Here is a 13544-nt window from a genome sequence, read left to right as displayed (position 1 = left end):
CTAAAAAATTTCCAACTTGACAGGTGATAATCTATGCATGTGTCGTCGTAGTCATCGTCGTCGAGGGCGCTTTGAATATATTACAAAACTCAGAGCCAAGCAGAAGAAAAAAAGTGGCATAAGTTTCATAGAAAGTTAGAAAGTAGCAGCAAGTAGCGAACGACGCCACGACTTAAGCTGACGCGGGCGCTAACTGCAACGGCAAGCGCGACGGTTGAGTGAAAACTAAGTGACAGGTAGCGGTACGATGTGAAAACTTCACCACTAAATGCTTTAAGCACGCTAAGGACCTTTTCGGATTATCCTCCTTGTTAATACTTGAACCGTTGCGGACAATACCTGCGCAAGCTGAGTCTTTAAGGGCACTGTTGAGGCTGGTGTGGGTGCCGTGACAATGCACAAGCGCTGGTGTGTCGACTTTGTGTGTGGCTCATCCTCATGACTTGGTTAGTTAAATGCTTGGATGACTTGCACAGGGCTGGCTGTAATGAGTTTGTTAAGTTATTATGCAGCTTACACCGAATAGTTGCACAGTTGCTGCAGATCATTTGCAGCTGCCTTGATTGAAAGTGATGAGATCATAAATTATGATTCAGAATCCATAAATTGTAGACGGATTTAAGAAAAAATGTAAAATTGTAAAGGTCTTAATATAAGCGTGTTAGATGAACGTTAGAATGGTAGCTTCTTATAGTACTTTGACTAAAAAGAGGTTCTTTTAGAACATCAAAAATGTTTGTGAAGACATCCCTTTCATTTATAACATTGTCTTTCAATGTATTTTGTACTTTCTCCCATTATACTCATAAGTATTTGTGGTGCACCAGGAAACACAAGTATGGTGCTAAATGTCTAGCTGTAGATAGCAACGCTGAAAATAGCCGAAGGTGTATGTTCCCAAAAACTGCCCTTAAATTCAGATATTCTGGGCACTTAGATGACTGCGAGCCAGGTCATCTTAGAATACTCGCTCACTTTGTTTTCATTGCAAAATACTGGGCTAAGTAGGTTGCCGAGCCTAAACCGGGCTGTCGTTCCCCAGCTCTTATACCATCGAGAGAGGCATGGCATTGAAGTACTCGCTGAAGGAGAGGAGGGGTGCGGTTTTTTATGGATGGAATAAAGTTTGGTGGAGATGAACTTTCCATCAGCTCCAGTTTGAGGTTTCGTGATCATTGATCCTGGGCCTAAGGCCAGCTCAGCAAGCGTTGATCAACAAACAGCAACTGTGCTGTCGCAGTCCTTCTGGTCTGGTAAGAGGTTTAGGGAACTCCTCGCTCTCAATTTAAATCTTTCCGATCCGTTTTCATGCGGTAAAATTTAACAGCTGCATCAGCTGTGGCCAGAAACGATTCTTTTATATATGACTCAAGCAGCTCACGACTTCCGGTCTTTGACCAAGTATCCTCTGGGTAGCCTAAGAACATCCGTTTGAAGGCGAGCTAAAGTGAGAAGGCGCAACATCCCCTACATGGGGTTCTCATATTTCGGGACCCGCAACAACAAAATGCTGAAGAATCAAACGGAAGTAACTGAACCTTCGTTGGAGCCTAATAATCCTAATAAGGTAAATGTGGTGTTTAATTCTCTGGTTTTGGAAGTAAGTTCACTGAGAAGTGAACAATCGAAGCCGCTCACATTAATACAACAACTATGTGATGATCGAAATTCGTTAATCGTTAAGCTTTACGAACTTAAATAAGAGATCTGAGTATGGTTTATCTCGCTCCCGCTATACCGAAAGCAATCTCTGCCGCTCCGTCTGCTCCTTGCTCCACTCTCTCTGTTGCTGCTGATAATGGTACAAATACAGCTCCGTTCAACATTGCTGTTTCAGTTTCTTCTGGTATTGGCTGCGTGGATTACTGTGCTCCTGCGGCTCGACCTGCTGCTGCTCCCAATGCTGTTAATTATGCCAATACATATGCTGACGCTGTTGCTAGGAATATCAACATTCACTCGTAAACCAAAAACAATCCCACAGGTGCTGCTAAACCAGATCGTCCCTCAGTCGCTGTCAATGCTGCTCAATCAGTTGCCGTTGATGACTCTGTTAATCTGAACTCTTCTACTTCACTTACTGCTAATGGAAATTTGAAGTTGAAAGTGAGCACTAGGAACAAAAAATCCCCAGCTGCTTCAACTGTTATTGGTTTTAATGCCAATTGTGATCTCGATGTCGTCATACATGACTTCCCAACATTCGATAAATATATCTATGTCCGGCAATGACCAAAAAAATCAGAAACTTTTCCTCACCTTATGACATCTTTTTTCTGAGTTCCTCCTGGAGATGGGCTATGGGAACAAGGAACTGCAAAATTTTAAAAAAATAAACAACGTTTATTGAATTAAATGAAATTCTGTAAGTGCGAAATTTTTATTTCGTTCATTCTTGCATGTGAATATAATATTCTAACGCATTTTGAAACCCGTTTGGATGAGGTTTAGAAGTATAATTCTGAAACTGTTTTATACTACAAGTAAGCCGAATATCATTTATCTGTTCTGTAGGTCCTGCAAGTTCTGAACATAGTGGTAGTTCTACCTAACTAATTTTGACAGTATGGAATATTTGTTTGTTGCATAAATCTTTCCAAAAAAATTTTCAATTCACACACGTCACAAGTCTTCTTTGGTTGTCGCAACTCGCAGATGGCATAATACTCAGCCATGCAATTCTCATCATTCATTTCGAATATATTATTAACGAGCCAAAGATCTACACAATTCTCATTTCCAGCGTAATTCGTTGGTTGACCCTCTGACCATTTAGCATACGGCATTGGGCGTCCGTCTTTAATTGACAAAAATTTACCCTCCTCGGCCGAATCGGTAAGACCCAACCAAAATCTTTTATCAATATGACTTTCATTCGTAGTTAAATAGGAACTCAGTGCATTCATCTCAGCTTCCGATTCAATTACAGCCAAATCACTATCATATTTGCGACAATAAAGCGCCGCACCGAACCAATTCATCTGTAATTAAGATACTTGAATTACATAATTTTAATTGTGAAGCTTTAAAGTAAATTACCTTAGACACAGTATTTATTAGGTAATATTTACTACCGATCCCTATGAAGGGTTGTGTCTTATTTTCAACTGCAGAATAAAAGAGTTTATTAGGTTTACAGAATGATTCACCGGGCTTGGAAATATCAATACAATCGGATAGGACCCCCGCAAAGCACAAAATAAAAATACAGCATTTTGTCAAACCCATTTTGTCGTTGATTAATTAGTTTATTAACACTATATTTGCAAGCAAGCACAACCGACACCGAAGAATGTTCATGGAACAATGTGATTATAGACTGAAATACCAAATTTGTATATACAGTTTTTTGTATATATGTATGAGTTCGGATATATAACATATACATATATACATATGTATGTATATGTCGTTTCATACTTTTGCTGATATGAAATTTCGATTTTTATATTACTTACACCCACACAATTTAAAGCGTTTGATAATATGATGTGATCATCTAACGGAGTGATTTTGTTATATTTATGTGTGAACAGAAAATAGTAAGACTTCGAACCAGACCAGCTTTGTTTCATGGTAGTTTTTTACTTGCGTTTTGTTTTTATAAAATCAACAGATTATCGTTTTAACGAGTAACGAAGAAGTATAAGACTGGCAGGCATGATAGTTTTTTCGTTACTTGGTAACTTCTCTCGGCTGTTTGGTTTGCTTTGTTGCCCCAAAAGTGAACTTATTCATTGCGAACAAATATTGTATAAAGTCCGATGTCCACAAGCATCAGAGACCTAAAAAAATATGTATATTGGGTAGTCGAAAAAATCTTTTCGTTTTTTTTTCAATAGATTTCGTTACAGTCGTATATCTCCAGCACTAGCAATTACATTGTGTCATACCATATAGATGTAGAAAGGTAAAATATATGTAAATTCGGTGAAGTGGAAAAAAAAATTACAACTTTTCAAAAATTAGTGAAAATAATAAACAACAAAATGGAATAACGTATCTAACTGAAAAATAGTTGAAGTTTGATTAGACATACGAAGCGACTTTTTCGACTACCCAATATATAAATGATCAGCATGATGAGCAGAATCGATTTAGCCATGTCTGTCTGTCTGTCTATATATGAACTGAGGGACTAAGTTTTTGAGATATCGATTTAAAGTTTTGCACCTCTGCTTTTCTCAGCAAGATGATAATCATTTGTGGGAACGACCGACATGGGACCACTATAGAATATAGCTGTCATACAAAAAACAATCGGAATAAACCGCTTGTATAAAACTTTTTCATTAAAAAAAATTAACCCAACCGACATAGATGCAGTACAAAAAAATAGCAGCTTCCTATTTGGGTAATAGGCTAAATTAAAATCCAACTGTACAAACTAAAAGGCTCACTTCATGTAGGCATGAACATGCTTGTATTTAATGCTGATAATAGTCGAAGCTATTTACTTTTCAAAATTTTATCAAACTGCAGTTCCGTCGTATTTTGGTCAGCACACGCATTATTTCTGGAATCATGCGGAACACTCAATTTCTGTTGAACTTTGATTTGCTCACGCATTGTTGCGAGAATTTCGGAATTTCGTGTAAAATTCTAAATTGAGAAATTTAGTCGTTAGAAAAATCTATATAAATAAATTGGGTATTCCAGCCTATATTCACATTGTTCCGTGAACAATCTTCGGTGTCGGTTGTGCTTGCTTGCAAATACGGTGTTAATAAACTAATTAATCAACGACGAAATGGGCTTGACAAAATGCTGTATTTTAATTTTGTGCTTTGCGGGCGTCTTATCCAATTCCATTAATATTTCCAATCCCGGTAAGTCATTCTGCAGGAAGAATATGCAGTTTTTCTTCGGCAACTATAATTGTTTCCAAATTGTAGATGAGAATCAGACACAACCCTTCATAGAGATCGGTGGTAAATATTACCTAATAAGTACTACTTCAACGGTAATTTATTTAGAAGTTTCACACTTGAAGCTATATAACTCAGGTCTCTTAATTACAGATGAATTGGTTCGGTGCGATGCTTTACTGTCGCAAATATGATAGTGATTTGGCTGTAATTGAATCGGAAGCTGAGATGAATACATTGAGTTCCTATTTAACCACGAATGGTAACATTGGTAAACAGTTTTGGTTGGGTCTTACCGATTTGGCCGAGGAAGGTAAATTTATGTCAATTAAAGACGGACGCCCAATGCCTTATGCTAAATGGTCATTCGGTCAACCAGATAACACTGGTCGAAATGAGGATTGTGTACATCTTTGGCCGGTTAATAACATTTTCCATATGAATGATGATCATTGTATGGTTCTGCATTATGCCATCTGTGAGCTGCGACAACCAAAGAAGAGTTGTGACGTGTGTGATTTGAAAAATTTTATAGAAAAATTCATGCAAAATACAAATCTTTCAAACTGTCCAAATTAGTTAAGTGGAAGTACCAATTATATTAATAAAATCGTTGTTTCACAATACTACCTTGTTTTAAATATTTTATAGCGTTATTAATAACCTTGTCAGTGTCGGAGAATGTGATAAGAGTGTAAATATCATTGATTAAGATTGGATGCAAAATTGGGCATCGGCTGTGCCACCTCCAAATGTTTGCTACAAAATCTGAAGAATTTTTTCATATCGGATTCTTATATATTCATACTTATTTTTAAGATGAATTGTGGAAAAACGGTGTCTTATTAGAATACTGTTACACCACCGACAGAACAGATAAATGATCTTCGGCTAACTTGCAGTGTAATAAAGTTTCATAATTATACTTTTGAAACCCGTTTGGATGTGGTTAGAGAAATTATATCCACTTGCAAGACTGAACGAAATAAAAATTGTACAAAACAAAATTTCATATAATTCATATAATTCATACAATGATTAAGCCTCCTCTTCATTCGAAAAGCAAAGCCTTACATAAGACGCAAAGGGTTGATTTTTTTGTGTATTGGGCATGCATGTAAGTATTTGAGTATTTTCTTTGAAAATTTCAAGTTAAACGCGGAAATAGTTTCGGAGATCGCTAACAACGCTATAAAGTTTTTAAAACAAGGTGTTCTTATGAAACAAGAATTTTATTAATAAAACTGGTACTTCCACCTAACTAATTTTGACTGTTTGAAACATTTGTATGTTGCATGAATCTTTCAATCAAAATTTTCAAATCACATATATCACAACTCTTCTTCGGTTGTCGCAGCTCACAGATGACATAAAGCTTAGCTCTGCAATTCGCATCATTCATTTCGAATGTATTATTAACGCGCCAAAGACAATCATCAAGTAACGCATTATTATCTGGTTGACCATCTGACCATTTGGCATAAGGCATTGGACGTCCGTCTTTAATTGACATAAATCTACCCTCCTCGGCTAAATCGGTTATACCCAACCAAAACTGTTTACCAATGTTACCATTCCTGGTTAAATAGGAACTCAATACATTCATCTCAGCTTCCGATTCAATTACAGCCAAATCACAATCATAGTTGCGACAATAAAGCATCGCATCGAACCAATTCATCTGTAATTAAGGGACTTAAATTATATAATTTTAATTGTGAAACTTCTAAATAAATTACCGTAAAAGCTGTATATATTAGGTAATATTTATCACCGATCTCTATGAAGGGTTGAGTCTCATTCCCACCTACAATTTTGAAATAATTATAATTGCAGAATAGAAAGTTCATATTCCTCCTGCAGAATGACTTACCGCGATTGGAAATATTAATAGAATTGGATAAGACGCCCGCAAAGCACAAAATTAAAATACAGCATTTTGTCAAACCCATTTTAACGCTGACTAATTAGTTTATTAACACCGTATTTGCAAGCAAGCACAACCGACACCGAAGAGTGTTCATGGAACAATGTGATTATAGACTGGAATACCCAATTTATATACGTGGGTCACAGAAGTATCTTTTATAACCCTTACCATTCCTTTTATTAAAAATTTCAGTGGTTAAAGTAGCCAATTTCATTTATTTAAATACGTATGTTTATTTATTCAAATTTTCTTTTGAAAAAACTGTAAATAATGGAAATAAATACTGTCCCGTTATGTAGAGCAAACAAAAAATCGGCGAAATTTTGCGCTAATAAAATATTTTGCTTTTGTTTTCAATACTGCTAGTTGGTGCGAATTTTGTTTATTTATCTATTTTTCGATCATATTACGGTTATTAATGCATATTAAAATTGAATTTAATTTTAGTTGCATTCAGGCCGATTGTGATCGCGGTTTTGTAGATTTTAAAAATGCCTAAAGGTAAGGTGTTAACTGCTGCTGGGAAAAAAATTGCTTCGCCCCTTCACAATAGAGGGAAATCCATGAAATATATTAATGATATGCTTAGTCGATATCGCCAAACTATAGAAAGTTTGACAAAAAGGTGCAAAGAACGCGGTAACTTAGAAATCGCGGGCCCTAGTGGACGACCAGACTTACTGAAAGTAAGGGGGGAGAGTAAAATATTATATTTTATTTATTATATCGGATATTAATAAATAAGAGAGATTATCGCAAGCTAATACCTATAAAATTAAAGGTTTTGTGTTTTGGAAAACATTAATATTTAGTGACGAAAGTAAGTACTTTTTATTTCAACACGACAATGACCCGAAACATGCAGCCCACAACGTTAAATTGTGAATTTTCTTCAACACAAAATATCTGCCATCACCTCCACATTAATCCAATCGAAAATCTTTGGGCCAATCTAGAAAACAAAGTTCGGAATCACCAAATTTTATCAAAAAGTTTGCTCAAAAGAGTTTTGAAAGAGGAATGGGACAAGATATGCCCCGATTTTTGCCGAAAGTTGATAGAATCTATACCAAAACTTTTGGAAGCTGTCTGTAAAAATAATGGCTTTCATATGAAGTAGTATATAATTTTTACTTATGTTTCCATTTGACTTCTACTCAAAAACAAAATACTTTTGCGAGCTATTCTGAATATTTTATGGTTTTACAGAAAAAGACAGGTGCAAAACTTCAAATCGATATCTGAAAAATTTAGTCCCTCAGTTCATATATAGATAGACAGAGATGGCTAAATCGACTCTGCTCATCATGTTGATCATTTATATATTGGGTAGTCGAAAAAGTCACTGCATATATCTAATCAAACTTCAACTATTTTTCCGCGAGAGACATTTTTTCATCAGTGTAAAACTTTCATAAGTGCAAACCGAAATTTTGAAATTTCCAGAACGGAAGCGAGGCAACCATTGTTGTGCTACACGAACTGGTACAGCATCGTCTCCGTAAACTTTAAAAATTTCATTGGCGGCTTGCGTGGCATTCTTCCATTTTTTATACAAAAATTAAAAAAAAAATAGCGTATTTCTTCATAATTTTTACTCATCTTTGAATAGTTGTAATTTTTCTTCAACTTCCCCAAATTTAATTTTGTTAAATCAAGCTTAAAATCTCACCCTTTCAACATCGAATGGTAAGACATAATATGACTGGTAGCACTGGAGGTATACGACTGCAACGACATCTATTGACAAAATACGAAAAGACTTTTTCGACTACCCAATTTACATATTTTATTAGGTGTCTGACGCTTCCGAATTAAAAAGTCTGAATACACTCAATATTTTGAAGTATAGGTTATCACGCGAAATTTAATTTAAAAAGTCTTACTGTTTTCTGCTCACACATTAATATAACAAAATCATAAAAGTTCATTCAAATATTACGAAACAAACCACATATTATCGGTCTTTTGGTATTGCGAAAATATTCCCGAATTATTTCGATAACGCGTTGTTTTTATTGTGTATTGTATTTAATTTATTTTTATGTTTCTTCTGTATAAAAAGTTTGTTCTAGGTTGTGCTGATAAGAAATCCAATTTTGATATTTTTTTAGTTTTGTTTGGAAAGTAAACCAATGTATCGAAATAACACTCTAACTATATAACCACCAGTGTATACATATTTATATTTATGTATTTACATATTTCTGGCTTATCTTTTAATAAGAAAATAATAACAAAGTACTAGCTGGTGCGCCAGCGCATTGCTTTGCGGTTGAGTAAGAAAATAGAAATAATAAAATATAAATATATATTGGAGGTAAATTAAAAACGAAAACAACGATGCAGCCAAAGTCAGAGTACCTTTCACAAATAAAAAAAGTGTCATTAAAGAACTTGATCAGTTGGTTTGAATGCAGATATATCTTCTGCTTCTTTATACATAAAAAGTACGTGTCACGTTGTTTGTTCGCGATGAACTTCTAAACTCCCGAACCGATTTTAGTAAAATTTAGAACACTGTGTCCTGATCGAACCAACTTGGAAGATAGGATAGTGAAAATAATTCATAGTAAGTAGTATACAGTGAAAGCTCTATTACATAGACGCTCTGTTAAGCGGACAACCCTATTAACTACACAAAAAGACATTGAGAAAGCAGCCTTAAATTCGTTATTTCTTCCAATGAAATTTATTTTTATGAATATATTCAAAATTAAACCCCAAGTACAATCCCTTGGATTCTAATACCGCCAAAAACGTTTTCGTCTTTATTGGTAAATAAAATTTTCACTGTATTGAACAGTTTATTATATACTCGTATGTATGTATATGAATAGTATAAAATGTATACCACAGTAAAATATAATAGTGGTAAGCTTTGCGTGGGTACGAGGGTATACTATAAATGAAAAAATTTAGGTTATGGACAATTTCCTATTACACTTCACAACCTTACAACCTCTTCGCTCCATTACTGGAGTTTGACGACAATTTTTCCTAAGAACTGAGCCTTTTTACGATGAATCAAGTCTAATATAATCTAAGTAGACATTTTCTTTAGATAAATACGTGTTATAAGCAAATATAAGTCTGCTTGAAATTACAAAAGAGTTTGTATATGTATATTATGTCCGCCGTCGGGAAAAGGTGCTTAAAGTAATGCCAATAATATTAATATTGCTACAAATGAAACAATTAAGGGTTAATTAATGATTACTACAGCAGTTAAGTGATAATAACTCCCATAATGGGCAGCGAAATATTTCAACTTCCGCGTTTTAAAAGTTTTATGTGAAAAGAAATGTTCATACATATAGGTATGTGTTTACAGGGTGGATCAAAAGTTAGTTCATTTTTCAAGTTATGCTTTTGCGCTTCTGCTATCAAAATAATGGGAGAAGTCGCCTACATTTTTTTTGGGAAATTTTTTTTAGAGATATATACAGAAAACTGTCCAAATCCTGCAAAGACTTTTCAAGTCACTAGGTACCGCATATGTGGACCCCAGTAACCATAGTTGACCGAAAATGTCGGTAAATATCTGGGATATACAATTGAAATTCAGAGAAAACCTTTTCTGAATAATAATATCTCTGTGTATGAAAAAGGGTTGAATCGTGTCAATACTTCTCTGAGCCCCGATATATACATATTATATATACTTTCGAGCTTCCGGATTACTTTATACCATATATTGGGTAGTCGAAAAAGTCTTTTCGTATTGTATCAATAGAAGTCGTTGCAGTCGTATATATCCAGTGCTACTGTACCATACAATGTTGAAAAGGTGAGATATAAAGCTTCATTTAACCAAAAAAAAAAAAATTCGGGAAAGTTGAAGAAAAGTTTCAGCTGTTCAAAAATGAGTGAAAATAATGAAGAATTTTTTTATTTTAATTATAAAAAATGCTAGAATGCCACGCAAGCCACCAATGAAATTTGTGAAGTTTACGGAGACGGTGCTGTACCAGTTCGTGTTACACAACAATGGTTCGCTGGCTCCGTTCTGGAAATTTCGATGTGAAAGATGCCTATCTTGAAAAAGGTCAATGAAATTATGGAAGATATAGAACAGGATCGTCACATAAGCAGCCATGACATCCCTAGGGAACTTAATATTCATCACCAAACGGGCTTGAACCATTTAAAAAAGGCTGGCTACAAAAAGAAGCTCGATGTTTGGGTATCACATGAATTGTCTGTGAAAAATTTAATGGACCGAATTAACATCTGCGATTCTTTGCTGAAACGAAATGAAATCGAACCATTTCTGAAGCGAATGGTAACAGGAGACAAAAAGTGGATCAAATACGACAATAATGTACGAAAAAGATCATGGTTCAAGCGCGGTGAAGCTCAGCAAATGGTCGCAAAGCCAGGATTGACGCCTCGAAAGATTATGTTGCGTGTTTAGTGGGATTGGATAGGAATCATCCATTATGAGCTGGTCCAGCCTGGTCGAACGATTGATTTTACATTTTACTGTCAACAACTGATGAGATTGAAGCAAGCAATCGAAAAAACGGCCAGAACTGATCAACAGAAAGGGCTTCGTCTTCCATCAGGACAACGCTAGACCACACATATTTTTGATGACTCGGCAAAAACTGGGAGAACTTGGCTCGGAAGTTTCGATGCAATCACAATATAGCTCTGACCTTGCACCATCAGACTGCCATTGGTTTCGGTCTTCCATTAGAACAACGCTAGACCACACACATCTTTGATGACTCGGCAAAAGTTCGGAGAGCTTGGCTGGGTAGTTTTGATGCAATCACAATATAGCTCTGACCTTGCACCATCAGACTGCCATTGGTTTCGGTCAACGCAGAACTTCCTTAATGGAGTAAAGTTGACTGCAAGAGAAGTCTGTGAAAATTACTGGTCGCAGTTTTTCGTCAAGAAAACAGAAACATTTTACACTGATGGAATAATGTCTCTAGCGGAAAAATGGCAAAAAGTAGTCGATCAAAGTGGTACATATTTGGTTCACTAAAATACTTTCTAACTCATATTCTCTCTTTTTTTGTACTCGTCATAAAATTAAAAGTGCTTGTGGCTCACCCTGTATATTTACATAATTCACTTTTCAATTAACAATCAACACACTGCGTGTTTTAATTGATCATTATTATTTGTTGTTGTTTGTGAAATGCACACACTTAAGCAAATATTCATTTTTATTATAGAAATATATGAATAAACCGCATACGCTTTTATATAAAGGTTTGTCGGCATCGATACATACACTTTTTTAATGAACGCAAACTGTGAATTGTTTGCGGTTTCATTGCGCGGCACTCGTCAATATTTGCGCAGTTGATATGTAAATACACAGATATGTATGGGTATACGTACATATGTATGTTTGTGTGCACACATTTCAAGTATTAATGTGCATAAATGAATGTACGCATGTGTAAACAGGTGAGTGAGACATATATTTGCACGCATTTATTTATTTATATATGGGTGTGTGTGTCTTCTTACTTGCAAAAACGCTGTCGCAATATTTCTTTATTTAATATAAACATTTATGAAAGTTATACAGATATTTTTAGAATAATAAATAAAATCGTTCACAGGTGCATTTCTTATACTATAATGATATAAAAAAGCTTTATGTTGATATTTATATGAGATATGATACAGCGGTTCAATATAAATAGCTATATACTTCATACTTAATTGAGTCTTCCCATGCCCTTATAGGTATTACAAACTTTGTGGCATAAATATACCCGATTCAGGGTAGGAAAATATCTAATACTTATTGCTACGAAATATTATAGACTGTCTTGCAGGGAAAAAAAGTTCACAGGGCAGAGAACCAGCTCTCGGAATTTTCTCTTCGGGTGAAGACTGTTGAATTAACTGACTGAAAAAAATCGAAAAAGCGATATTTCGTCTGCTCATTGCTTTTTAAACGAATCCTTACCATCCGCTTCTATTTCACTGAGAAGGAGTCGGTGAAGTCAGTGCGTGTCTGAGGTTAGTTATGTCCAAAGACTTAGCGGCGTATGATTCGATGTCATCGGCAAAATTAAGGAAATACCTCTTGATGTTCTTAGAAGTTGATTCCGCTTCAGCCTGAGGGCTGTAAGAATAGTTTCCGTGAAAACATACCACCAGAACTCCATAAAGAGTAGCTAATTATGTTCCTTAACCAGAAGTATGAGGGCTTTGCTGTGCAAATATTAAACTGGCGATATCAAGAGGCATCCTGTGATAGTCCGGAGTGCAGTATTTTCACACGCCTGAAACTTTTTCGTCTGCGTTTAACTGCATCCAGGCGACCATATCGGTGCGGCGTAGTTTATGATCGGCTGGCCGTGAGCCTTGTATGTTAGTAACAACGTTTTTTTTGTGCTTTCCACAGAAGCTGCCGGCTAGCAAGTTCATGATCTTTACTTTAGTGTCTTCACCGTCGCATGGGTGAAGGAGCACAGGCTGTGCAATGTTAAACCTAAAATCTTAGGGTTATTGACAGTCGAAATTTTAACGCCATCGACTGTAATGTTAACATAGACTTCTGTAGTTAGTGGTGAATATGGTATATGTGTATTTAGTGGAGGAGAATGTCTTATTTTGTTGTAGATAAGAAGCAAGAAAGCTCGAAGCCCTTTACTTTCGAACAATTGTCATTGATTCCGTTGCCCGACGTCAACATCGTGCAATCATCACCGTAGGAGGTGAAAGATATTTCTGAGGGAGTTTCGAAATAAAGCAGTTAAACTGTAACG

General features: G+C 35.6%; 3 protein-coding genes across 3 annotated transcripts; 1 reads left to right on the top strand and 2 right to left on the bottom strand.

The window, feature by feature from the left end:
• Window positions 1-2454: 2454 nt before the first annotated feature.
• LOC105233758 (C-type lectin 37Db-like) lies at window positions 2455-3304 on the bottom strand. The gene is made up of 2 exons (XM_029548328.2): window positions 3040-3304; window positions 2455-2981 (listed from the first exon to the last, which is right to left on the bottom strand). The coding sequence occupies exons 1-2, from the start codon at window positions 3226-3228 to the stop codon at window positions 2553-2555; spliced, it is 618 nt and encodes a 205-aa protein (XP_029404188.2). The 5' UTR covers window positions 3229-3304; the 3' UTR covers window positions 2455-2552.
• A 1343-nt stretch (window positions 3305-4647) lies between these two features.
• On the top strand, window positions 4648-5494 carry LOC125779036 (C-type lectin 37Db-like). The gene is made up of 3 exons (XM_049459436.1): window positions 4648-4829; window positions 4896-4963; window positions 5022-5494. The coding sequence occupies exons 1-3, from the start codon at window positions 4751-4753 to the stop codon at window positions 5445-5447; spliced, it is 573 nt and encodes a 190-aa protein (XP_049315393.1). The 5' UTR covers window positions 4648-4750; the 3' UTR covers window positions 5448-5494.
• A 635-nt stretch (window positions 5495-6129) lies between these two features.
• LOC125778100 (C-type lectin 37Db-like) lies at window positions 6130-6820 on the bottom strand. The gene is made up of 3 exons (XM_049454420.1): window positions 6742-6820; window positions 6608-6675; window positions 6130-6549 (listed from the first exon to the last, which is right to left on the bottom strand). Exons 1-3 carry the CDS (start codon window positions 6818-6820, stop codon window positions 6130-6132), a joined length of 567 nt encoding a protein of 188 aa, XP_049310377.1.
• Between the last annotated feature and the right edge of the window lie 6724 nt (window positions 6821-13544).

This window comes from Bactrocera dorsalis, chromosome 1 (assembly GCF_023373825.1).
Source record: "Bactrocera dorsalis isolate Fly_Bdor chromosome 1, ASM2337382v1, whole genome shotgun sequence".
Taxonomy (NCBI): domain Eukaryota; kingdom Metazoa; phylum Arthropoda; class Insecta; order Diptera; family Tephritidae; genus Bactrocera; species Bactrocera dorsalis.
Note: the sequence above shows the minus strand (reverse complement) of the source record. Positions and strands in the feature narration are given on the sequence as shown.

What these genes read in the sequence shown, in the direction of transcription:
- LOC105233758 (XM_029548328.2), bottom strand. Translation starts at nt 3,228, where the DNA reads ATGGGTTTGACAAAATGCTGTATTTTTATTTTGTGCTTTGCGGGGGTC. An exon ending in TAATAAATACTGTGTCTAAG is followed by an intron (nt 2,982 to 3,039) that starts GTAATTTACTTT and finishes TCTTAATTACAG; the next exon opens with ATGAATTGGTTCGGTGCGGC.
- LOC125779036 (XM_049459436.1), top strand. Translation starts at nt 4,751, where the DNA reads ATGGGCTTGACAAAATGCTGTATTTTAATTTTGTGCTTTGCGGGCGTC. An exon ending in CATTAATATTTCCAATCCCG is followed by an intron (nt 4,830 to 4,895) that starts GTAAGTCATTCT and finishes TCCAAATTGTAG; the next exon opens with ATGAGAATCAGACACAACCC. An exon ending in TAATAAGTACTACTTCAACG is followed by an intron (nt 4,964 to 5,021) that starts GTAATTTATTTA and finishes TCTTAATTACAG; the next exon opens with ATGAATTGGTTCGGTGCGAT.
- LOC125778100 (XM_049454420.1), bottom strand. Translation starts at nt 6,820, where the DNA reads ATGGGTTTGACAAAATGCTGTATTTTAATTTTGTGCTTTGCGGGCGTC. An exon ending in TATTAATATTTCCAATCGCG is followed by an intron (nt 6,676 to 6,741) that starts GTAAGTCATTCT and finishes TCAAAATTGTAG; the next exon opens with GTGGGAATGAGACTCAACCC. An exon ending in TAATATATACAGCTTTTACG is followed by an intron (nt 6,550 to 6,607) that starts GTAATTTATTTA and finishes CCTTAATTACAG; the next exon opens with ATGAATTGGTTCGATGCGAT.